The sequence below is a fragment of the Manacus candei genome, unplaced genomic scaffold (genome assembly GCF_025592945.1).
Source record: "Manacus candei isolate 608988 ecotype Guabito, Panama unplaced genomic scaffold, ASM2559294v1 h1tg000005l, whole genome shotgun sequence".
In the NCBI taxonomy this organism is placed as follows: Eukaryota; Metazoa; Chordata; class Aves; order Passeriformes; family Pipridae; genus Manacus; species Manacus candei.
This window is the reverse complement of record NW_026138053.1, coordinates 5,725,648-5,752,181: the sequence shown is the minus strand read 5'-3', so window position 1 is coordinate 5,752,181 and position 26,534 is coordinate 5,725,648. Positions and strand designations below refer to the sequence as shown.

The window sequence follows — 26,534 nt, the reverse complement described above, 5'->3', positions numbered from 1 at the left end:
CCTTTCTTCCCAGAAACACCCAAATAACAAGCCATGGGGTTCCCCGAGGGGAGCCGTGTGGGGCAGGAGTGAGGAGAGGGCAGGAGTGGGCAGGGAGCAGGTGCTGGGTGCCCCATTCCTCGTGAGGGAATGGCCATGGGGCAAGGATCCCCAAGGAAGGGGATGAGGGGGAGGATGGCTGGCCATGGGGTGAGGATCCCAAAGGAACAGGGATGAGAGGCAGGATGGCTGCAGAATGGCCCATCCACATGGAGACACAGATGGGCTACGTGCCCACCGTCTGAAATAAAAGCTCATTATCCAGGGGCTATTTTTGGCACCCGATTAGTTCTTTCTAGCTCACATGCTGCATTTGTACTCCTGTTGCTGTGAAAAATCGTAGCTTGAAAAAATCCCATTTCCCCCTGTTTTGTGCAGTATCCTCTGTAATGAGGAAACATGGTTTTTAAAAGCAAAACAGCAAATAAACTCCTCCATACAGACCATGCGGCCTGTGCAAATGCATACTTAGGGATAAAGTTGCCAACTGAATGTTTTAGACTTCAAGTTTTCACTATTTATACATCTATCTCAGCCTTAAAATCTTTCTATTTTTCTCTTCCCAAATCCAAGCAATTCACAGGAAGAAAGTTACATGAGAACAACATTTGTGTTACCTCTTTGTGGCCTAAGAAAATTCCATTTTCCCAATTCTCATTTTCACTAAAGAAAATAATAAAATTAGAGCCTGTTCATGGGTCCTGCTCCACCCAAGTCTGGATCTTTGGATTAAGGCTACCACCCACAGTCAAAAAATTATGTGGGCTTAGTCCCATGGAGTTCTGACTATTTCTCAACATCTCTCATCAAGCTTCTTACTCCTTTAAAAGAAATAAACTACCATTTTGGTTTGACAGTATTATGTCCAATGTCATAGGTGCTGATGATATCAGGTAAGTGAGGAATCAGGCCTGTGGTTCTCCCTCATCAATCTCTTACACAGCAATCAAAATACATTCCTCTCGTGGGGTTTTAGGCTTTTACCGGGAAAGAAGGGTGTCTTTTTTTTTTTTTTCTGCTGGAAAACATTGTCCTATTTAAAGGACAGCATGCATTTTTTTTAAATAAACTTGGATAAGGGTTTCCTAACTCTGCCTGGTCTACATGATACATTCCTTCAGCTGTAGGTGGGTCTCCTTTGGCAAAGGCTGCTGCTTGCTAAAGAAGCTTAACAGTGTATGTATCATTCTGACATTTTGGGCCTGACCTACAGGTGCTAAAATGCACCTTCACCCTGCATTCAGTGCATCAGACTCTCAAGGGATTCAAAGGAAGTCTGAGGCACCTGACTCTTCACAGGAGCACAGTGTAAGGGACAGAAGTTTAAAGATAATAGAACAGTTCTCCATAAAACTGTATAAATCTGCATATTCTCAGCTTGTTCAGGAGTTTAATCAATTGCTCTGTTTCACCAAAGACTAACAAAACTTCCACTGGTGTTTGCTGGAGATAGCTAGTTGACTTGAGCTACTTCTGTAAACATTTTATGTAGAAATCTATCCCAGCAGTCAAGAAGGTCATTTTATTGCTCAGCTGTATAGCTGCTGTTCAAAAATATGGGGGTTTGCAGTTTTTAGGGCCAAGTTCTTATTTTTTTCAGGAAGAAATCTTTCCTTCTATGATTGATGATTGTGTTGAATTGTCTAAGGTAGGAAACAGCTTGAAATTACTGTCATGTGCTATGGGAACCAAAGGGAGAGTGTGGAACTAGATCTCCAGCAGGAAAACAGCTGGTAAAAAATTAAGCCAACTGTGTTTCCAAGTAAATCCTGGAATGCAGTGTACAAAACAACATGTGTTCAATCAGAAATCCTCAAAAGAAAAGACCATTTCCTCATGCAGATTAACTGCCTCAGATGAAGGACATTATAATCAACTAAAAAACTTGTACCTCCGTGGGTCTTCTTTTCCTTGGTTTCCTTATTTTCCATGACTCCAACAGGAGCTGAAAGTACTTGACATCATAAAATAGGTGAGGCTTTGAGTACAACACCAGGCACTGTCTCAAGACTTGAACTAAACAAATTTCTCTTGACACTTAACAGTTTTCTCCCAAGACAGCCCACGCTCACTTATCTCTTTTACATCACTAGTCTCACTCCTGACTCTCAATGAGAATAAGATACACTATGTAAAAAATTCAACCACATATATTACACTTCACAGTGTCACTCCATACCTTTAGAGACATTCACACAACTGCCACACGGGCATACAAGAGCAAACAGAGACTTTAGCAAAGCTCTGGAAGGCAGACATACAGATTTTATATATATATATATATATTCACAAGAGCAATAGTTTTATCTTAAAACCTTTCTAAAACTGGAATATACTGCAGGCTTTGGCAGTAGAGATAAAATATTTTGGGATCCAGCCTTATTTTGTTTTTCTCATCCAAATATACACATTTTTATAAGAGGAGTAGTTGCACCCAGAATTATTAGTGTTGCTTGATGACCAAAATGCCTCATACACTGCTCCACACATGAAACTACTGAAAATATTCATCTTGCCTGATCAGCAACAGCTTCTTTGGGGTGGAGGAAAAGAAGCTTATACATGGTTCACTTAAAATGCAGCGACAAAAATGGCATTTGAAGGCATGTGTTGAAAACAGCCCCGTATTACAGATGGAAACAGTGAAGGAAGAGAAACAGAAGAAACAAAAGCCAGCTTTTGTGAGTTCCCAAGCAATCCCTTATGATCCTGGGTCTTGTATAAGATGATTTGGAAGCTTTGGAAAGGCATTCAGGGTCTTTCCCTGAATAAGGCACTGTAACACACTGTCTTCCATGAGCCTGGCTCAGTGCCACGACAGTTTCTGCGTAATTCATTGCACGTTCTGCTAAGTGTTCTCTGTATATCTATATAGATATATGCACATAGACATATATGTAAGTTTCCATATGTTTTCCTGCAAAACAGAAAAATAAAATAAATTACATAATGCAATACAGAATTCAGAGTAAGATAAACTTAGTACCTGCTAACATGTCACACGTGTCCTAAACTAAACCAGAGATACACTGATTTTGAAGTTATATGTACTCTAAGTCTGCAGATATAAATTATTTCTTCCCTCACAAAGTTTTCATACAGCCCAGCCTCGAGGTCTGGTGTTTGACTTTCCAAGTAGCTTCTGCCCTTTCCAAGCCCCATCATCTTTTAAGCGTATTAGCACTATTCCTAGCAATTCCTTGTGTCGCTCTCCGTGACAAAATGTTGATTAGGGAGAAAGCTAATTCTCTTTTTCCACTCTTAAAGTTTAAATCTCCAGAAGTAAAGAGTAGTCCCCAATCTCATTGTCTTTGAATATAAGATGCTTAAGAGATATATTAGGCAGATCGTTATTCTTATGAAAAAATGCATATTCTTCAAACGTTATTCTCCCTTCATCTTTTCTTCTGCAGTTGAATATAAGAGATTCAACTTGAAAGACTATTCTTTCCATAGGAAATATACCAAGTATAGCATTATTTTCCCACTCCAAGTGGTCAGTGATTTAAGTACTGCTTGAGACAGGTTGTAATCTTAATGCCGTGTTTAACAGACAGTGGGTCTAATCTTACTTTAATTTGCATATTTTTTTAAATCCTTTTTCAGCTCACATGATCTTCTGCATCAGTAAGCTTTCTAGTTTGTTCTTTGTTTTCCTTTTGAGCTACCTGCTTAAAAGTTATCATGAAATACCTTTTCATTTTTTTGTTATCCAAATTAGTAAACAAGGATGTTCATATTTAACTATTGTGCCTGCTGTGGCTATAAGCAGAAGCCACTATGAACAGTCCACTGCCTCTGCTAAAACACAGATATATACTGACTGTTTCATTTTACAAAAAAATGTATTTTCAAACCTTCTTGATTTGCAATTCACAGTCATGTTTTAGTGGAAGTCTTTGAGTCCAGGGCTCAATCACCCTTGTTATGCTTTAATCATATGTGTAAATTGGAATTATTTGCACAAAAGTCTGAGAATTGGATCCTTGAACTACAGTTGTTACCTCTCACATGGTGTGATTGTGTGAGTTCACATTTTATCTCAGTTCTTCTTCCTCTTCCTCATCTTCCATTTCCTCTTCTGAATCATCCTTATTCTTTGAACTGTTGCTGAATTCAAGGTTCCCTTCAATATCCAGTACCTGTAAGTGCTTTAGGTTTTGGAAGGTACTTTCTTTCAGTGCTCCAACTGCAATCTTATTAAACCTGTAAACAAAAAAAAATGCCCTTCTGTTAAACCCATTTTTTATATCCAACACAGAAATGAGGAGACTTGGAGGAAGCCATTCTGCAGAGTTCCTCTAACTTTCCACTGATCCAGGTTACTCTGTCTTTACACTGACCCACAACAGTGCTCTAGAAGTGCTGGCTCCTCTGGATGGGGGAAGGAAACAAAATCATTATATATTCCTCCCCCACAAATTCTTTCTCTTGCTATTCTGCTTCTTCCTTCCCAAAGAGGAAAGTCATCTGCTCCATAGCCCACATTTCAAAGTGTAGCTTGATTTTTCATGAGATTCTGTGTCACCCCTTGATACCTTAATTCTTCACCCACAAAACTCAAAATATTGGTACCAAGTATTCCTTAGAAAAAAAAGCAACATGCAGTAATTTTTCAGCTGTTATTTGTGTTTCCAGGAATACAAATAAACTAATCGCAGTTTAAGAACCTCTCACATTTACTGCTTGGTCTGTGACTTGTGAACACGCTTAAAATCATATTCTGTCTAATATTCCATATGTATGTTATTGTTTCCCAGTGATTAATAGTCTCCCATTAAAAAATACAACTTAGCTTGGGTGGAGTTGCCTCCTAAATATGTTAGCAAAACTGTTTTGCAAATTCCTTTCTTCTTTATATAGAAATATAGAATGTGGTATGTGGTTTCTGGTTCGCATCCAAGCATTCACTAAAATCTCATAAATGTGAGCAGCTGAATAGACAGACTGCTCTAATTTACACCAGACTTTGTAATTTTATTTGCCTGGTATGGAATCATTCATCCAAAAAGGTATGCTCCAGAGTTTTTCAGAACTACAGGGCAGTTTAGTTGCATACAGACAAAATAAGACCATATTTAGTCTTGTGCAGACTGAGCTTTTTGAACACATCTACTGGATCAGCTTAATCAAATATTCTATAGGAATTCATAAGTTACTTCTAATAAATATTTTCAATAATATGCCATCAGTTTAAAACTGAATATATTACTGGGACAGATTCTTGCTTCACTTCTTGTGGTATAAATCTCTGCTTAAACCAGTTACATTACTGTGAGTTTACATTACATGTAAAAAAGGTCAGTATCTGTCACCTATAAAAAAAACTCCTCATCCAACTGACAGAGTGAGAAAAAAAAACAGCAAAGCTTCTAATCTTAGTTACGTAACTGTCACAGTTGTAACTGGCCACTTGTTTCTGACAAAACTATCAAGGGAATGTGCACAACTTCAACATTAGTCACACACCCTCACCGGAGGGGGATTTTGTCAAAATCCAGGGCCAACAGGCACAGGCAAAGCTGCACTCCTATAAGTGGACTGTAAACTTCTGGCTCACAGTTGAATATTGGAATATGACACAATATTAAACATTAATTTCCCAGAATTACTAACACGCCAATCTATTCTAATAAGCACAGAAAAGACAAGCTCTCTGAACAGAAAGAGCTTATTATGTGTATCCATGTCTTTCCTGAGCAGATGAACATAGTTTCCTCACATATTACTATAAAACAAAGTTGCTCATTTAGAAAGTTAGCATTTTAAACACTTCCTAAAACGTCAGCAATTATAAAGTGGACAAAGAAGAAAACTAATCTTGTGTGCTTAAGTGGAAACTTGACCTTACCTGAGGTAAATCCCCTTTATTTTGGGTGTGGATTCAAAAGCATGCTCTGAAACCGTTGTGATCTTGTTGTTCTGGAGATACAGATATTCCAGAGATTCCGGCAGGCCCAGTGGGATGGATGTCAGCTGGTTGCCAGCCATGTCTAGTGACTGCAAGGAAGAGACAACCAGGGGTCAAATAAATAGCTGAATTTAAATATTAGAAACAATCCAGAAGATATTTAAGTTTGAATTGATATTTATTATAGCATAAACTAATTTATTCTGCCTCTAATTTGCATCTAGGTAAGTGTGGCCAAGACAATTCTACTCTCTTACACTGCTATTTAGCATCCTGATTTCACATCAGACATCATGCTGGTTTGTTTTGGAGCTCCAACATTTCTTTATCTCTGTCCCCAGGCTTTAAGTAAATTAAAAACAGGCTGGGTTTGAGATATGCCTGAGAATTCCTTGGAAGCTGCTACTGCAAACACTTCCCTGGCTAAGGTTAGGGACTAGGTACAGCTACACATAAAAACATCTGGAAATATTCTAACATGGAGGGAGACATCAGGACTAAAGTTCGTTATCACTCCTCTGTTTAATTTTATGCAAGAGAATGGATCAATAGCAGTGTTTTGTTATCCTGTATTGCAGCATTTCCATAGCACCAAGCTGACACACACTAGTTACACACTATTCAAAGCTACACTTCTGCAAACAACATGATTCCAGTGTTTTTATTCCCCACATAATGCCAGTCTGGCAAACAATTATCATGGAATCATAGAATCCTTTAGGTTGGAAAAAAGCTTTAAGATCATTGAGTCCAACTGTTAGCCCAGCACTGCCAAGTGCATTATGTAAAAGTCTTGCTTTGCAGTTGCAGAAAGTCTCCAGTGATTTCCATGGAAACAGTGAGGACTAAAGCCTTTACTAAGTACCTGCACGATCAGGATCTTATGTGCTGGTTATCAGTCAAATGCACTCCAGTGCACCAACTCAGAAACCACCTGCACAGTTAAGCCCTTAATGCTAAAAAATATTCAACTATAACTATAATGGAAACAACTAACCAACAGGAACACTGTCCCAAAGAAAAGCACCAGCCAAAAATTCACCATGAGCCCCACAGAATTTTAAGTGTGTGCTATTATCTGAACCTTGTTTGATGTGAATGGGGTTTGCTGTGGGGTAGGTCCAACTGCAGGGCCAGTGTTTGATTCTCCAACATGTTACTTTGGCTTGACACTGAGGAGTGACAAGGGAGTGACAGTAGAATAAAAGTGCCACGAAGTAGCTGGAATGGGCCCTACAAGAAGGAAAGTTTATTCCAGCCAAGTCAAGCTGCCTAACAGGTCTCATGACCCAATTTTGTTTGAAAATAAAATAACCTACATTTTTATTAAGGTACTGCAGAAAAACAATCCAAGCAGCTGTAATTCTCAACAGCATCTTCCCTCCAGACTACTTTTCATGTTAGGTGTATTTGCATGCACACACACACACACACACATACATAAGTGAGGCATCAAACAAAGGCAAAGTGTATTATTAAACCATGGATCTAATCTGCAGCTGATGCAAACCAACAGCTCTGCAGATACTGTTGCTGCATTGCTGATTCATATTAACTGAAAAACAAGGTATTGTTTAGTTCCAGAAACAACAGAAAGGGAAATGTTCACACAGATTAATGTTTGGATTGTCTGAACACACACTGGGGCCAGTGTGACATATGCTCCATGTCCCTTATCCCTGATCTGCTCTGAGATGTGCACCCTTTGCCTGCACAGTGACCATATGAACCCGCAGTGGTTGCAGAGGTAATACCTTTCACTGCAGGAAAGGGGCTGTTGCCTAAAAGGAAATGCAGACAAATCCTTCAGCCAGTGTAACAATTGTGAAAGGTCATCTTGCACAGCACAAATCTGATTGTTCCAGCCTGCCTTATGGTTTGTGTTTAACTTTCTCCAACAATTAAGCAAATGAGAAGACTGCTGATTGAATCCAGACCTCCTAGCTGCTATCCAGGTGCCTTAGCCAGCTGAGCTGCTAAATCCTACAGCTTGGCCTGTCTGACCATAAGCTGATGTGGGGGCTTTGAGAATTAAGAGTGTTTTTGTTTATGCATTCCTTCCTCCTGCTGTCTCTATTCAGAGCTGATTTTAAATCTTTTGGGAGACAAGCTATTTGAAAGGCCTAATTTCAGTCTTAATGACAACATTCACTAATGTTTATCTGAAAATATAGGACACTGCTAGGGTTCAGAAACAAAGCTATCTTTACATTTCCTAGAATTAGCAGTACATGGTGGGCCAATGCCCTGGCCAGCAGTGGGAGGTACCCACCTCTGGCACAACAGCACATCATTTCTATCTAGAAACAGAGTGTGTAGCTCTTACAGTGCAAGCCCAGAACATGAGGACCAAGCACATCTAGTACTGGTGTTATGCAGTTTGGCTTAGGCAGACAGACAAGGACATCAGCATCACTACAACAATTAAAAAGGTGGTGTTTCTACCTGGAGACTGCTGAGTTCTCTCCAAGCTCTTGAATAAATTGAATTTACTTTCAGTTTATTGTTGCTCAAATACAGTTCCCGCAGTTTTGTCATGCCAGACAAAGTCCCTTTTGGGATGATGCTTATCTCGTTTTCCTTCAGCTTCAGGACCTGCAAGTTCTTTGGAAAGCCAAAGGGGACTGTGTGGAGATTGTTTCCAGAAAGATCCAAGGACTTTAGTTGCCTCAGCTTACGGAAGGCCTCCCGATGGATCTGGGGACTTTTGAGCTTGTTGTAGCTCAGGTTCAGCTCCTCAAGGAAGTAAGTGGTAGCAAAGTCATTCCTGTTGATCTCAGAGATCTGGTTATGAAGGATCATAAGTGTTTTCACACGCCGGGGCAGCCCACTGGGAATCCTTTCCAACATGTTGTTGTACAGGTGGACAGTGTGCAGCTTTTTTAAGCCCTGGAAGGCTAATGGGTGAATCCCTCGGGCTTTTAATTTGTTATTGTGGAGCAGAAGGTACTCCAGGTTCTTAATTTGGGTTAACACATCTCTGTCAATCACCTTAATTGCATTCTTCTCCAGGTGGAGGAGGACAATGTTTCGAGGTAAACCACTTGGGATTTGTGAGAGGTTATTGCTGGACAAATCCAGGTATTCAAGACTGGACAATTTCCTTGGGAAAGAAGGAAAGAAAACATTCTCCATTTAGATTTGGCAAGGTGAAATGATAACCAACTTCCCCTAGGATTTTACAGTCTTTGCTTTAGAGTCTTTTTACCCAGGACAGCTCCCACTACTGACTGCCCTTTTTGTCTCATGGTGTGACTGATGTGCACAGCAAAACAGGGAGCTCCTGTACTGCCATTAGGGATTCAGACTAGGCACTGCCATTGCTCCCCAGCCACGCCAGCCAGAGGACCTGCCACAGTCCACAGACATCCAAACTGCCACTGGGCTGAGTTCTGCAGTCACTGTTCTCTCATTTGACACCACAGATAGCAACACATGAGCAAGTTCAGTGAAGAAAGACCATGAGGAAGGTACCACAGGAGTGCCATCAGAGCACAGAATTTAGGTCTTGGTTTCACAGAAACAAAGCCTGAGCAGGAGTAATTTCTGTCTCTCTGAAAGGCTATACTGAAACTGAAAAGCAGGTCTGCTTTTTAGATGATGAAATGTTCCTCTTATGAAAAGCAGAAATGCTAACTCAGTGTCCTGGGCTAAGGTAGTGAACTTCTCCTGACCCTCCAGCATTATGGAAGTGAGTTAGGACTAGAGCTGCTTTGTGTAAGCTACTGAATCTGGATTCCATGGTCTCAGTTGAAGCTAAATTAAATCCTCAGTTCAACCACTTATACCAACTGGATGTGGATCAATGGTGTTATATGCCAGGACTGAGGAATCCTGGATTCCCTGTATTTCAAGTCACTGTCTCAGTTCAAAGATTCAATCTGCGTGGCACCACATAACCCACTGCAGGGGACTAGGAAGTGTTCAGGAAATGTGAGAACTAATGCATTACAGAAATCACTTACTGCTTACTACACTGCTATTCACAGCTATCCAAGCATTCTCTGAATGAACAAATAGACTCTTTGGGTAAAGAACTTCATTGCTGCAATTTGTAAGGTTTCTCCAGCTTGGGAACTTCTTAACAGAGATTTTATGTCCAACATGACCTGGAGGTGGACTCAAAACAGATATAGTGAACTACTAAGGGAGGTTTCTGGGAATGGGAAATTGAAAGGGAAAGCACAGTTTGATACATTTTCATGTCTGGACATCAGGAAAGTGTACAGAACTAAATTATGGGCAGGACCAATTATGTGGTCTGGATTTTCAGGTAAAACAAGCAGAGTAATAACTGTTAACTTTTCGAGTGCTAAGTCCCAGGCTAAATTTAGGACATCCAAAGGCTATTTCTGTTACACCAGTTTGTAGCAAAGCTTTTGCAGCCATCTGGCTATTGAGCAGCACCACTGCACCCCTGCCTGCTCCAGCCCCCTGCACTGGGGTGCAGCTGGGCCAGGTGAATTCACAGCTCTGTGTCTCTGGCTGCTTTCAAGTCACCTTCACAGAAACTCAGAAGTGGCTTTAGCAAAGATGAAGGTCTGGCCTTAACTTCCAGTGAACTGCCCTAGAAACTGGAAAGTCCAAAGCAACCTCAGTTTTGACTGGTTTGGAAGAACAGAGGCTGGCTGCCAACGTTGTTCTAGGTGACTTTACCCAGAGGGCACTTAGTACCTGGTGTGACTGGCACTGTAGCAGTCACTGATTTCAGTGTTGTGTCTTTTATATAAAACTATTCTGCAACCACTCACTCAGACCTCTGCTTTTGATGGCAGCATCTAAGATTTAGCAGTGAAATGCACGTCATACAGCTTTTAATAAATTTGATTTTTATGATGTGCTTTGTTCAGTAGATGTACAACTGTACCACAGGAGGCACAGACACAGAGGTACAAACTGCACAGCTCAGTCTCACCAGAAAGTTTCGTTGTCCATTCCTTCATTAGACAAGTAGTTGTTCTGTAAGTACAGCTCCCGCAGACCTGTGAGTTCACTGAAGGCTCCTTTGGGAATCTTCTCCAGCTTGTTGCTCTAGAGCACAAAGCACATTACTTGGCATGAATCAACTCAGGACATTCAGGTTCTGTTCAGCTAACACAGGCAATTAACCTTCAAAAGGGCTAGACATAAGATATTTCAGGGGGCGTTATAATCCCACTGAAGAAATAAATACAAATACTAGGCTGCAATAATACAAACTATTTTTATTGATTCCCCATGGAACCTTTGGGCTAAGAAGGCAGAATTTGCCCTGTGCCTCCCAGACAGTTTTATTTTGCATTCATAGTCTTCCACCTATGTGCAATGTATACTGTAATTTAGGCAACCACCTCTGGAGTTTGCTCAGAATTTCTAAGTCTTGTAAGACAGATTTCACCATAAAGAAGAATTAGGCTGGAAGCTGGGAATCAGCCATCCTTCCAGCATTAATGTCATACCCAGAGGTACAGTTCCTGTGTTTAATTACTCCCATGGCCTTAGTGTGGCTTTGGAGTAGCCAGCAGGCAGAAACAAATGAAATATAAAACTAAATGCCACTTAGAAATTCCAGTGATTTAAAGGATCAGACTGGTTGCCTTTACTGCTCTTCAAGCTGGAGAAGCCTATTCTCTAGAAGACTTTAACAGGAATTAGTGGTGAAACCTTCAAGGGAAAAGAGAGTTGGGAGGCAGCAGAGAACTGCCTAAGTGCAGGGGCTGATAACAGACTCCAGCCTAACCATGTCCAAGGAGCTGTCAGCACTCGGAGCAGGCGGATCCAGGGCTCCCCACTGCTGCAGCTCTGCCACTGTTACAGGGCTGGGATCTCCAGCACAGACAGGATGAAGCCTTTTTATCAAAATCAGATGACATGGAATTAAAAATGCTGGAGAGTAGTTAATACCACAACTTCTGCTATTGCACTGTTGCTGGAGAAGTTGTAGCAGTAGAGAATCGCTGATCCAAACTGTGTTGTTGGAATTGCCAGGTCAGTAGCAAACAGGAGTCACTGATGGGAAACAGTGTCTGTGTGAAAGGAGTTAGTGAGCAATGCCAGGACATGGGGGGTAAGCAGCTTCAGGAAAAACAGCACTGGTGGCAAACTTAACAGGGAGGCCAGTCTCTGGATGGCCATGGAGAATGACCCACCTTCTTGCTCTACTATGTATTAATATCATTATATGCAGGGAAGAGACCAGCAATGCAACCACACAGGCATTTACAATACATTACCCTGAAAACACAGAAAAGCATTTCTGTCCCCTGTGAGCATCCTGGTGTTTTGCAAAAACACACTGTTACTCATGGACAACAAAGCAAGGACATGGGAGACAGCAACTGTTGAGGATACAGCAGAGGAGACTGAAAATGGGCCTGGAGATGTTTCCAAGTACACTGGAATGGCTTGGCTGTGTGGGCTGAATCCCACACAACACAGCACTTTGTCACAACCCTAAAGGAACACAAAACTTTGTTGTCATTACCTGTAAGTGTAATTTGTACAGTGCTGGAGGGAGATTCTTTGGCACATACTTCAAGAAATTGCTGGACATGATGAGTATCTCCACATTAGCAGAGCCATTGAACATGTTATCAGGTAACCCAGCATCTGAAAGTTTGTTGTTATGAAGATACACAGATCTATTGGAAGGAGATAAAAGATGAAGTTCAACAGATAGTGTGATCTGGAGTTGTTTTTTTTCTGCAAGAAAGCTGTTTAAAACTGAATTTCAATCTTTTCTTCTTTCCTTGAGTTAATTGGATTTGTTTTTAAAATGTGCCCTTTAATTTAGCAAGGATAGATGCAACACCAAATGGTTGGTCCAAACACTCTCTGAAATCTAGGTCTATTCAAAACCCAAACCTGCACATGAATACAATTTTCAGTTTCCCTCCTACTCCTAGAACTCAGAAAGGCAAAAGATACTGACAGAAAGACAGCAGATTTAGTCTGGAAGAATTCTGGTTTTTAATAAGCCTTTGGGATTGAGAGAAACAGGGTTTCTTATTTCCCTTTGCTCTTCTTACTTTAAATCTTTAATATTCACAGAAGAGTTTTCCCAATCGGGTTTTCAAAAATTGATTCATTGTTTCTTATACAGCTTTCAATTCTGTACAAAACAACGGACCCCTATGAGGTTATTCCTGCTTTTCACTGGCTCAACTAAATGAATTCATTTGACTTCTTTTTACTGACTTTGATTCCCTCTCCCTTTCCTGTGTTTACCCCAAGATGCAGCAGGCAGCTAAATTTGTAGAGACAGGTTAAAACTGCAAAAGAGCACAAAGTGGGCTTTTTCAACTTGTTCTTGGATTCTCCACCAGTTGCAGAAAACTTGGCAACATCCTGTTGGAAGGAAGGAAAGGCTCAGTATGGAAATACAATTGTGTGATCACACACTCCAGGGAGTTCAGAGCCACACTGGAAATATTGTTTACCCTGCATGGTCAGCTGTACTTTTAGCTCACAAATATTTGCCTTTCTGAAAACCTTGCTTTCCAAATCGTCACTCTGAGACCATGAACTCTGCTGGGGGCAAATAAAACAACTGAAGCAACCGTGTTAGGATTTTATATCAGCAATCTTTGAAATCAGTGAGTTCCTATTCTGATTAAAATTAGTGTTGGTATAGGAGAGTGTGAAAATCACTTCAGAAGAGTCAGTAATTTCAATATGAAATCAAAACACAGCAGCTTCTGCACCTCAGATTAAGGAATAAAACATGTATAAATGTAGTTTCTTTCATCATGAGATATTGCCAGAAATCTGTGAGTGACTCAGCCTTTTCAGGTTCCAAAAGCCCAGGAGACAAAAGGCCCAGTAAGTGCAGAGTAACTCCCAAAGAGTTCAGTGGGAATGGAGAGTTCTTCAGTTCATCACAAGATTGGACTGCAGGGGCTCAGCTGGGTCAGCTGCTATTAACTGCTTCCAAACTTGGCTGCATAAATTGCTCCCAACAGAGTTTGGAAGGTCTTTGCAGGATTTGGATGCTGCAGTGTCCATACAGATTACTCAGAACCCCTTTGGAAAAGCCCCTGTCTCCCAGGAGGTGGTCTGTGTGCATCTGAGTTTGGGGTGGGCCAATGTGCTGCACTGGATCCAGCTGAGCAAATCCCAACCTGAAACCAGCAGAGACTTTGACACCAGGAATGAGGGAATGAGCCACTTCTGAAGGTGCCAAGGGCTAAGCTTTCCTGGAATTGAGTTATACTCACCTGCACTGAGTACTGCACTCTCCACCCCATTTTATTCTAAAAAATGAATGGGGTCTAATAAAACCAGAGATTTCTAAACATTAATCTCCATTTTGAGAAACTGAAGCTGTTCTTTTCAATTCTTAACTGACACACAAATGAAAAGGGGACAATTTAATTTTATATATGCAAAAGTGTCTGGCAGCCAGTAAAAGCCCTTGGAATGTGTTTGTTTGAGAGATTATTTGATCTTTCATGCTGAGAATAATAAACAGTCAACTTCTCTCCAAAAAACACAAGTGAGCAATAACATGGTTTAGCCAGATAGTTTCTTATCACCCACCAGTTTTATCCAAGCAGTGGCAGAACACTGTTGTTTTACTTCCCTGTCCCTTACCTCAATTTTGGTTTCTGTCCAAATGTGAGCCCATATATCTTAGTGAGATAATTGGCTGCAAAATCTGCACTGATCAAGGCATTTGGTAGGAATTTCGGAGCCACTGTTAGCTGGAAAAGAAATATACAGGGGAATTCAAATTAAATGCAACAAGTTTTAACCAAGTACTAGACAAGCAGTAAATCATTTGCAAATTTATCTTCTCTAAATGGGCAAAAATAAATTAAACTGAATGTGGATTGCATGAACGAAAACAAATTGTCCCCACTCAGTAATCTCTCCAGGAAGGAGACAGACTTTTGCTCTAAGATATGAGAATGTTTGTTTTGGTTGGAAGAGTCCTGTCTCTTTTTGGTGGAAGAAATCAAGAGATTGTTATTCAGAGAGCAAACACTTTGCTTATTATTGTTCCTAATTCCCCAGTTTGCTGTGCCAAGAAACTCCAGCCCACCTCACAGTGACCTACTGCTTACTCTCTTCTGAAAGGATATCATGGAGGGTGACTGTCATTTCGTGTATCTGTGCCATTGCATCCATTTACAGGGATCTCTGCAATTTAGGATCCAGGTTTCCAAAGAACAGGAATGCTGGGTTATCAAAAGGGACTTCAAAGCAAAAACCTACTGTATAGTGATACTCTGTTCAATAAACAAGTGATGTATCAGAAAAATACAGAAAAGTTCTGTCTCCAAAACTTAATAGTTGACAACAGGTATAGGATTGAATATGTTTACTCTTGGTCTCTTGCTGTTTTTATCAGGGATTTTGAAAAATAACACTAGAAACACGTGCACCTGAACAAACTGGTGGAGTGAAGAGCACTGATCAAAATAAGCTCAGTTTTACAGAGCAACAGCCAGGTTCACTTAGTGGCTGTTAAAAGCAAAGTTATTCACCAGGAAACCAGGAATACAGGTTACAATCCAGGCTGGAGGAAAGTTTTCTGGGAAGCATGAACCCATAGATTTTTGCATGAATATTAAGCCCTTGGGAGACAAATTAGTAATACAGTGGTGTAACAGAGAGTCCTTGAGCACAGAAGCAGAAGGCACTGAGTTGCAGTGGGCAGGTGCAGTCCCTGTGGTTACAGGTGTTCATTGCTTAGACCACCCAGTATTTTATGTACACTCTGGAGGGCTAAGGAGAGAACTTTTCTGGTGAGATACTGAATTCATTGCCATCTAAAGCTTTGAGATCAGGACAGGAAACTGGGATGATGAAATCTGCCTTCTAGCTTGAGGTTCATGGGATCTGTAAAGCTTCGTCCTCACAGCTCTGTTGTGTGAAACAGAGCCTGGTCCTTTCAGCCAGCAAAGCACAGCAAGATTTATATGAGGAGAAAACATATTTTTCAAATTTTTATTACCATAAAACTTCAATTGGTTATGAATGATAGTGTAAAACCAAAAACATTTAAAATATGAACACTGTGTGAGAGGATAGACACTTCATTGGAGAACTGCCTAACCCAAGCCTTAAACTATGTATTTATCTAAAGGGTGTCTACACCCATCTAGTGTGTCAAGTGTGCACTGATGAACTACAGCCATGAACTTCCAATTTGCTGGACTCATAAAACAGTCCTTTCTTTAAAAAAGATGAAAGTATGTTATTTACTGTTCTTCATTTTCAGCTGTCCTGAAATCTCCATCCTTAGCCTGTCTTAATTGTTTAATGGTCACAAACACAGAAAAGACCTTTCCCACAAATCACACTCCTGTCAGTATTCCCAGATGTATGTAAGCAGTGGAATTAGGCATTCTGCATATTACTGCAGTTGCCACAGTACTGCTCTTGGCTTTATGGCAATCTCTTGTCTCCTGATGTGGGAGATGTGGTACCAGAGAACTGGATAAAGGCACTCATCTCTGACTAGGAAGGTCTGACAGTGCCTCAAATAAGTCTCTACTGTGACATAATAATATTGAGAATTCAGACACAGGAAACAAGACTTAATCATTTTCATACAGGGTGGCACATTAAAGCTTTTCTCCAGAAACATGGTCAGTTAGGTCATAACTTTTATACAGAACAAAGGGCATGGCTCAGACATGTGGAATGAGAGACATCAGAACCACAAGAAAGAGGAAAGAGAAAGAGAAGTTTCATCCAGATTTTTCACTTGCTCAGGACTTTGCTTTGGCATTTCAGCACTTGGTCATGAGACTGATTCCACTGGTTGACTGCTTGAAGGATTAATGCTGGATTGTTATAAGTATTAGCAACAATGAGGTTGACTGAATAGCTTTGTCCAGTTTATTGCCTAACAACCTGACTTTCTCCAGCTGCAATTTCCTTGCAGCTTTACTGCTGGACCTTCCTTTCCATATGGCAGAGAGTGTTTTATCCACTGTTAACTAATAAATTCAGAAGGTTAATACAAAAGCTTTGAAACAGGTTTTCTTGCTTAGATCAAGCTTTGATATAAACAGAAGTACTGGATCCAGGTGAATCCCGTATCACTTTGGGGATACGAGGAAATGCAAAACCTTCTGTCACCAACTTACAGTAAATCATGACAGCTCAGGACCTGGTCTACAGTTTGGTGAAATAATTTCTTTACTGTGCATACTATATGAGAGATACAAAATATGAGAATGGGGTGAAAAATTAGAAAGGAAACTACAGTATCCCTTCTTTCCTTGAAGTACTTGGCACTCATAACCCACAGAAGGTTTTCAGTCTATTACATTTCTTTTCTCTGACCATCTATGCCAGTTTAATGAAAGTTGATTTAGCTACATCTGATGGGATCATAATGGAAGATAAACATGCATTAACATAATCCATAAAACAAGGAGCAAACTACCAGCAAATCCCTGCTCTCCTCCAGACACCGCAGTAACTTGATCCACAGTGTTTCCTGCAGTTTGAAGCCAATCTGGTTTGTCCTGGCTTGGGATTTATATAGAAATGTGTTATTCTTGTGGGTCCACAACTTCTCACTATAACTGCTTCTGACATTCGCTGATGTTGGCAATTTCTTTTGGGACTCTTTTTTTTCTCTGCCATAGAGCCAGAAAAACCAAACACTTTGTTTTGTCGCACAGGGAAAATCGGAGTGCAAGGTTCTGGAATATTACTCACAGCCTGGCTTGTTCCCTTTTATGGGGTTATTAACTGCCAAGATTGTTACATGGAAATGGTGCTTGAAAGAGAGAAAAGAACACAATGTTACTGTACTAAGGAATGGGTTCTATTCTCAATCACTCCATATATTTCTGTATGGAGTGATTCTGGATGTGTTTTGGCCTGACCGAAACCTAAATGGGGCCACATGTATTTAATAAAAACATCAAATGGTCCCAGATTTTAAGAGGATAATAATATATATATACAGGCATAAATATATATGTAGAGAGAGGGAGGGTGAGATGGAAGGGCAGGATTTTTGTAGACAAAGAAGCTCTGTCTGATGTTTTAACGTATATTTTTCTGTGGTAGCCCAGTTTCTTCTGTAACAAATATTTGTGGACAATCACTGGGGATAAAGAAAGCTATAATGGTAACCACCCAGATGTAAGGGTATGTGAGAAGCTATTTCATTTCCTAGCCTTGGCAGGAAAGATGGGCTTCTGTCAAGACATCCAACTTGGGTCAGTAATAGGAAAGCACTCAGGATCCTCTCCATTAGAAAAAGAAATGCAGCTCCTATCACTGCAGCTAAAAGAATAAATTATTGACTAGCACATTTCACTGTGTGTGGGTATCCTCCCCATATCAAACCTAATAAGAATGGGAGTCAGGGAAAACTGGATAGCCTTTGACAGATCTTGATGCCTCAAACACAGGTACTAAGACCTGTGTGTTCACAAATTTTTCAACCAGCCTCATCTGATGGGACAGGCAGGGTTTCACACCATTCCTTCACAGTTTATTTGCATACAGGCAGAAAACAAATCTCCATGCAGCTGATCCAAAGCCTACTGAAGATAGTGGTAACTTATGCATGCAGGGGCTCTCTGTACCTCCCTATACAAGGGAAACCTTTCACCAGTTGCACAAAGAAATAAGTGTTCAAAATACACCTGCATGTGTAGCCTCTAAATTTTTCACATACTGATTGTCTTGACCTTAGATGACCTTGCATTAGAATATTACTTTAGCACATTTTGCTTATTTAGTATGTACATTTTAAAAGAATTGACAAATTGGTCATTTAACTTCCAGAACCAATTTAGAAAAGAACTCTGAAAGGCTTCAGAGCCACTTACCTTATTGTTTGCCAGGTACAGGTAATTCAGGTTCTCCAGATGTTCAAATGCTTCTTCTGGCAACCCTTAAAAAAAGGAATAACTAATCAGCGACACTGGCACCTTACTGCCTCTCTGAGAGAAAAAACCAGGGGGCAGCTTTCTCTCTCAGGTATTGTTCATATGAGATTGAACTATTGAAACAATCTGGGTCACACCTATTGTTGTTATTTTTTTTAATTCAAAATGCCACAAAACAATACTGGCTGTTAAGAGTAATGGAAGACTATTAGGAACGTTGAACATACAAGGCTTGTGGCCAACCCCCTGGCAGGAGTCAGGGGCAGAGCTGGGCAGACCCCCCTTGCAGCAACCACACTGTCTGAGCAGTTTCTTTTGTAATTTGCTTATGATTCTGCAAATCTTTTTTCTTGCAAGGGTATAATCTGAGGTTGCTCAATGAATGGATCTGATGTAGGACTACATTGCCAAAATCACACCAGTATCTGCATGCCACAACCCTTCCCTTGTCCTGCTCCCCACAGCAGAGATATCCATCGACACAGTAACCAGCTCAGAGCTTATCCTCCCCCAGTAATTATTCATTTTCAGCTGAGTCACTCCACATCCAGCTGATGACACAACCACAATTGCTGTCACAATGGAAACACTGCAAGTAACACTTTCACCTGGCACTGAGATAACCAGGAGTCAAAGGTGAAGCCGTTTCCCATGTCAAAACATGTTGGAAACTCAGGGCTGCACTGCAGCTTGTGAAAGGAACAAGAAGGCCCAAAGGTAATAATGTCAAAGGCTGAACCTATTAGGCACAGCCTTCCCCATGCTGTGTAGGAGTGCTGTGCCTTGGGGCCCAGGGATAATATTCCCACATTCTCAATAAAGGCTGTCCTCTGTCATTGCAATAAGGAAAGCAAGAGCATTTGGATCACAAGTTAATGTGATGCACAACAATTACAGCTTTTGTATCCCATATCATGCTTTCTTACTATTTACTCCAGTTCCTGAGTTTCTTTTGCTTTCCTTATTAACTCCTTATCGAGTTTCCCTCATAAGCATGTGACCGAGCAAGGAAAACCTGCCTACTAAAATCAAAATGGTTTTGGAAGCGTAGAAATGTCCTTATTTGCAATGTATATTTGTATTTATACCAAATTCAATAAGGACAGAACTGGACTGAACTACACGAACTGACTGCCTAGACTGAACTGAACAAGGTCAGTCAGGAGGAAATCATTGAGCATGTGGAGGTTTCTGGTTCCCCAGTGCATTGCATGGAAGAGCCTGTGGGACCAGAGGGAGTTTCCTGGATGAGGAGATCTCACGCCACAGCACACGGAGCTGCTGCCAGGTCTCCTCCTGGTTCAGCAGGGCTGCATTCTTGTACACTGAGTCTTGTGTTTCAGATGATAAAGTGTCTCCATGATGTGTGTGATGGTCAAAGGAGTGAGGCTTGCAGAGAACCACTCCAACCAAGTCAATCCATCACTCTGTGGCTTTCTTTATCAGGTGTCATTGGTGTTCTGGAGGCACAGGCTCTGTCCACCCCATGGCTCTGCCAGCTCACCTTTTGAAGTCAGCCTGTTGTTTTGCAGATTGAGAGTTTCCAGTCTGTAAAGACGAGCAAGTTCTTCTGGAAAGATTTCTTCTATTTGGTTATTCTAAGAAAATGGAGAGTATTAATCATCAGCAAAGTAATCCAAGAAGGATCCCAGTAAACCCAGACTGTGAACTCCAATAAAATCTGGAAGTGACCCCACCATGCCAAATCACTGTCAAGACTTCTCTCTGTAATGAGCCAAACTCAAATATCAAAAACAAGACATCCAAACCTAGCAGCATTGGAAGACCTGAACTTCTGCTCATCCCCAGGAATACCTGTCTTATGCACTGGCAGCACACAGAGTGAGATTATGCCTGGCAAGGCCCATAATCCATCTGCCAAAGCCAAACCTTGTGGCTGCAGCAGAGCAGCTGCTACAAGGTTGGCATGGTGGATTTCCAAGTTTATCACTTCTGTTATTCCTGGATTGTTTTAAAAGCCACTTGTCACAGAAAGGGAGCATCAAACTGGGCTCACTTTCACTAGTACCACTGTCAGGGGTGACTGACATCAGATTTTCATTAATGTGCTGACTAACATTTTAACCATTAATGAGTGATTCTATTTTAGCATCTAAGGGACCAGTTAAGGTCCTGCTGTGCTGGAAGCCAGGCCAGTGCACAGAAAGTGACAGCTGCTGCTCCAAAAAGCTGCTTTTCTTTTGGCAGCAGAGGCAGGAGCCATGGCTAGAACTCGCCTGGGACAGATCTGCTGAGGAAAGTGCCAGCTTACATTACAGTTTTTCTAACTGGAAAGCTCTGAACAAAATCTGCATTTCATCCATTGCACAGAACTGGCAGATAGGAGCAATAAACCAAAAGCAAGGCATTGGAAATCCTGGAACTGCTGCCACTGCTCAGAGGAGGCACGGCCACAAGGTTGCCATGCTCTGGCCCTGCCACGCCTGCAGGTGTCAGAGCACTGCCATGGAAAGGACACCTGCCCAAATGCTGGTCATAGGGATCAATTAACTAACAGCAGAGCATGGAAACCTGCTGACAGTCCAGGACATCCTGCTTCTTCTACCTTAAGCTGGAATCTCACAACCTTACGTGTCCTTATCCTAACAAGACATGAGATCTCTGGAGTGGAACCATTTGCTGCAGGCATGACATCAGTGTCCCTGCCACAGGCAGTGCCACTGGGGTTGAGGGATGGCACTGGCTGTGTCACCCCTGCTTCTTGCTGAGTTTGTGTGCTGAGGGAGAGATGGGACACGAGGGAACATGGGCTGGCCCTGTGTCTGCACAGGTTCACTGTGTCTTCAGCATCTGGACTAACAGGCAGTGCTGCCCAGAAACTTAGCCCATCCTTCTCAAAGACACCTCAAAATGAAAGGCCTTCACCAGAAACAGTAACTGTTAGTTCAGACAAAAATTCTTCTCATGAAGCTGTGAGAGACTAAAGAGAAAAATTTCATATTTTTTGCCCTCCCTGGATCTGCGGGGAGAGAATTAGTGCCGATAACCAGGCACATCCGTCGAGCTTAAGGCCCGCTGCACCTGCTGCTCCCTGCAGGCAGCCGGGTCGGGGCTGAGGGGAGCAGGGAGGAGCGGGATGAGGGCGGGATGCGGGCACGGCGCGCCCTTACCTGCAGGGACAGGTGGTTGGTGAGCTCGGGCAGCAGCAGCGGGAACTCCTTGAGGTCGATGCCGCCGCAGTCCACGACGCCCTCCTGGGTGCAGCCGCAGTCGCGGGGGCAGGCGGGGCCGGGCCGCGGGGCCGGGCCGCCCTCGGGCTCGGGCTCGGTGTCGGTGTGGGCGGCGCAGCCCAGCGCCAGCAGCGCCGGGAGCCCCAGCAGCGCCAGCAGCGCCCGGCCGCCGGCCGGCATCGCCCCTGCGGGCCGGGACAGCGGGTCAGCCCCGGGGCACGGGCCGGGACAGCGGGTCAGCCCCGGCACGGCGGGTCAGCCCCGGGGCACGGCCCGGACCAGAGCCCGGCGCCGGCCCCGCTCTCCCGGGGCGCCTTCACGCCCTCTGAGTGCGGTTTGGGCACCGGGATGCGGGCCCCGGGCACAGCATCCCCCACACCGGCCCAAATTCCTCCGGTTAGTTATTGCTTTTTTCATATTGAGAAACGCCAGGTGATCCCCGGAGATTCATAAAATGTTAGTTCAGTGTGGCTGTCGGTCGCACTGCTCCTCGCAGTTTTGCTTAGGGAGAAACTCTTCTCGTTATTTAAACAACACAGAGGCTGGACAAGAGTGACTCTCGGAGGGGCTGCTACACGTGCGTGGAGCAACAACAAAACCTCATGGCTACTGAAAACAAAACGGGCTTCCTATGGATTTTGGACAGTGCTGATCTGAACTAAGAGACCTGGCTCACGTTCAGCTTTTATCTTTCTGGCAGCAGGTTAAAATAATCCAAACAGAAGTTGGATATGGACTGGAGCAGCCAGCTGGCCCTAACCCAGCCCCCTCGGTCCCATTTGTTGCCCTTCTCAGATTTCATACATAAAGGTTTTCAGTCAGGGCTGGTTATGGCCTGTCTTTTATCCTCTTGGCTATTCTAATCAGAAGCATTCAACAGTGATGAGACTTACTTAGGCTGATCTTTTAAGGTGAAAAGGCACAGTGGATTCATGACATGAAATAAGTACTCTGTTCACCTCTGCCAGCCCACATGCCTTCTTTGCATCAGAAACAAGAACCTCCCAGAGCCACACTGGCGGCTGTCAGAACTGCACATCTCCATTTACACCCACTGGGCTTTGCTGCTTTGCACCAGGGGCTCTCACAGACTCTGGGTGCTTGGGGAGCATTGGACAGATCCTGCTCTCAGTCACAGTCACGAACATTGTAAATAATTTCTTTAAACACTGACTTATACTTGAAGAAATGGGAGCAGGTGGGACTACAGGGCAGGGCATCCCAAGACATGGATGGTTTTGCTTTGGTCCTGGTCTTTGCTACAAACATGCTGGGTGATTTTAAGCATTTAGCATCGATCCCTCTTCCCCCTGCTCCACTATTTCACAGCTTCCATATAGCTGAATAGCTGAATATAATGAAATTAATCTCTTTTATAAAACATTCCTTGTATGGCAGCTAAATATTAACAGTGAGATCAAAACTGGCCATATGAGTATGCCAACAGTGGATTAGTAAAATCTTTAGTATTTGGTGACCTAATCTCAGAAAATATTTCAGAAATCTTAGAGAAAATAATCTCAGAAAGTATCTCAGGTCTCTAACAAAGTATTTTCCCTATATATCAGCTTACCCTTACAGATACTTACTAAAGAAACTAAAGAAAAAAATCTTTTATATGCAGGTCCCAACTAGCCCTGCTGTAGCAATACAAACACAGTTACATTGTGGTTGGTACTGAGCTCTACAGATTTGCAACATGCTGACTTTTCCACATATGCAGCTGAAAGGATGTTAAAAAATTAACATGAAATATTCTATCTATTGCACAATAAAATTTCAGAGGCAATCTCACCCCCTTGTCAGCAAAATGCACACTGTTGTCTGCTACAATGCCTTTGGAGTGAATGCTGCTCTAGCACAGGGAGACACTTTGGATACAGGAACATCTGTGTACATCTGGAGTGCAGGCAGTAAAACCAGACATGATTGTGATTTTTAGTTCAAAGAAAGTCTGAGGTAACTCAGTCCATTTCAACTCATTCCCATGGGCCTGATCCAAAGCCTTACTAAGAAACTTTTCTAAAGGAGTAGCTCAAACCCCACTAGAAACAGTCCTCTTCCCTGGCTGTAGGTGGGCTTTGGATCAGGTCCTGCCACCCAGAGACTGAAGGGACCCTGAAACCAGCTCAGGGGCTTCTGCACTGCATCTTTCTGAGTCCAGACAGAACTGGCACCTGCCCTTTGGTGCCCCACAGCACCAGAGACAGGGTGCTACAAAAAACACGGTCTCCAGAGGTAAACTGAAGTTTTAGGAGTTACTGAATGCTTCTCAGTGACCACAGTTACCTCAATAAACAACAGAATCTCTTTCAAAGTATCTCATCTCTGTTATCTGTTATCATCCACACACATTCTCACAGGACACACACACACAGAGATAGGAAAAACATCCACAAAACGGGAGGATTCTCCTTCAAAATCAACAGGTTAACTGAGTTTGTTACATTGAATATCCTTGCTAAAAGCTGCAGCTGAAAGGCAGACTGCTGCTGCTGCTGCAGGTTCTGACAATCCAGCTTTTGAAACAAATAAAGTGCTGAAAAACTCACCTTTGCTGTCAGAACTGAGCTGAATGGAGAAGAACATTTCTGTTGCCCCCACAGGCTCCCTCACTCATGCCATGTCAGTGACATGCACTGAGCTCACAGCAAGTCTCCCCTTTCCAAGCCAGATCCTTTCCAGATGTGAGCAGCAGAATTAGAGAGCAACAGGCAACCCTCTACCAACGAGAGCCTCCTGCACTTCCCAACGAAATCGGAGAGGAATTTTCCAAAGTCACCATATGGGAAAATGTGAGTAGGAAAGAGGAAGCAGCTATTGACTGAATATAAAGACTTGGGAAATAAACAATCTCCCATTACTTTTTGTCAACACAATTTGCAGGCTCCGTGAGGATGCCAAAAGCCAGCGTGCTGGAATTGGCAGAGGAGAACAGAGACGGTTGTGCTTCTGCATTTCCTTGCGGGAGACTGGAGCTGCACTGGGACTAGATCTTTGATTTTAGCTGCATTCAACCCAAAATCTGAATCCCAGGTGGGAATGTCCTCCCATTCTCTGGGGGTCTGGTTCAAATTAGCTACGAGTGACAGATCAGCAGTTTTTCCTGCATTTCATCTCCCTCCCCTTTAACTCTCCCTGGTTTTCAACCTATCAACTGATCTTCAGGGACCAGGGATCAACGGGCTGAAACTACAGATGTTTAAGAGGCAAAGTCCCCAAATTTGTTGTAACATCCCATCTACCCAATCTCTTTCTTATCTTCTAAGCCCCACATTACAGCACTAACATCAGAACCTTCCATCACACACACCCCCTATTCAGCCCAGAAGTGTCCCATTCCTTATTTTCCCCCCTCTTGGTGAAAGCACAGAAACACCCTGTTGATAACACAGTATGCTCCAAGTGCAGCAATACTTCCAAGAAAGCAACACAGCTTTTTGTCCCTGACAGCAGAGTTCCTATTTTAAATATATAGCCACCTGTTTTGTGAATGCCCCCAGAATCCATACAGTACCTCCACAGAACCTGCAGGGGATCTGTCCTCACCAACAACACAATCTTCTTGCTGAATTCCCAAAAAAGGGACACTGATTCTTTCCTCTCCACTCCAGCTGAACTAAAGCAATTAAGTTATTTCCTCCCTCTCTTCATCCAGGCTTATATCAACTGGAACCGATCCCCCTCTGTGCCACGTGGAAGTTTCAAAAGTTAAGAGTGGGAAGTGTGTTTTTACTAAAACAAAAATAAAAACAAACCAAAGCTGACTGCTTTTCCTTAGTGATTCAGAGATGCAGGACACCTTTTCCTGCTACCCTTTCTGTATTACAGTACTCTGAGTCCATACAACAAAATGTAAATAGTTTTTGCAGAGAGGAGAAAAACTCTGCTTATGTTGGGGGCCCACCCCACCTCATCCCAGTCTGCAGAGAGAAAGGAGGAGGAGGAGGAAGGGGATCATCTTGCTCACTACTGATGCCAGAGCAGCCCACAAGGGAGAGGAAGAAAGCAGCATTAGCCTTCCCCAGAAGGGCATTTTTATCTGGATTTTTGTTGTTTAAGTGTAGTAATTAGCTGTCAAGTAGCATATAGAGGTAGTACAGGACATTGTGAAGAGGGGCATTGTGCTTCCTTTGGTGGGGGAACAGAGGCACCCAAGTGTCAGAGCCAGCCCAGGATTATCCATCAGCACAGAGCCAGGACTAGACAGCAGGTATTATCTCACATGCAAAGGTAACACACACTTAACACTGTGCTACAAATTACCTATATGGGCATTTTTTCAAAGCTTTCACTTCTTCCACGTCTTATCCTCCTACATCAATGTATCCCAGACTCACAATCTCCCGTCTCCAGGCCCAGTGCTGCATTTCCATCATCCAGCTGGAGTCCAATTTATCTAAAGGCATTCTGACCCACCCCTGAGCCAAAGGCTATGCCCTGCCATGGTACATGGGCTCAGCAGCCACTGCCTCTGTTCATTCACTGCAGCTTTCTGGAGCTTCCAGAGCAAAGGATTCCCACTGCAAGACCCCCAGCACAGGGAAT

The 26,534-nt window shown here is 42.6% G+C and overlaps 1 protein-coding gene across 2 annotated transcripts; it reads right to left on the bottom strand.

Moving 5' to 3' along the window:
• Window positions 1-1,538: 1,538 nt before the first annotated feature.
• Window positions 1,539-26,534, bottom strand: PODN (podocan). Of its 2 annotated transcripts, none has more exons than XM_051801240.1 (11): window positions 24,539-26,534; window positions 21,927-22,171; window positions 20,300-20,393; window positions 18,736-18,800; window positions 14,522-14,631; window positions 12,414-12,570; window positions 10,866-10,981; window positions 8,396-9,053; window positions 5,891-6,039; window positions 4,044-4,245; window positions 1,539-2,956 (listed from the first exon to the last, which is right to left on the bottom strand). In XM_051801240.1, the coding sequence occupies exons 1-10, from the start codon at window positions 24,573-24,575 to the stop codon at window positions 4,077-4,079; spliced, it is 1,800 nt and encodes a 599-aa protein (XP_051657200.1). In that variant the 5' UTR covers window positions 24,576-26,534; the 3' UTR covers window positions 1,539-2,956; window positions 4,044-4,076. The 2 variants fall into 2 exon arrangements, with proteins under 2 accessions (XP_051657200.1, XP_051657210.1); XM_051801250.1 differs by having other exon boundaries at window positions 25,504-26,523.

Bases quoted from the DNA above. Each gene is read 5' to 3' on its own strand.
- PODN (XM_051801240.1), bottom strand. From the start codon at position 24,575: ATGTTCTTCTCCATTCAGCTCAGTTCTGACAGCAAAG. The intron at 18,801-20,299 runs GTGAGCTGGCAG...CCTTTTTTTAAG, and splicing joins CAACAGGCTGACTTCAAAAG to GGTTGCCAGAAGAAGCATTT. The intron at 4,246-5,890 runs GTAAGGTCAAGT...TTTTGTTTACAG, and splicing joins ATAAAGGGGATTTACCTCAG to GTTTAATAAGATTGCAGTTG.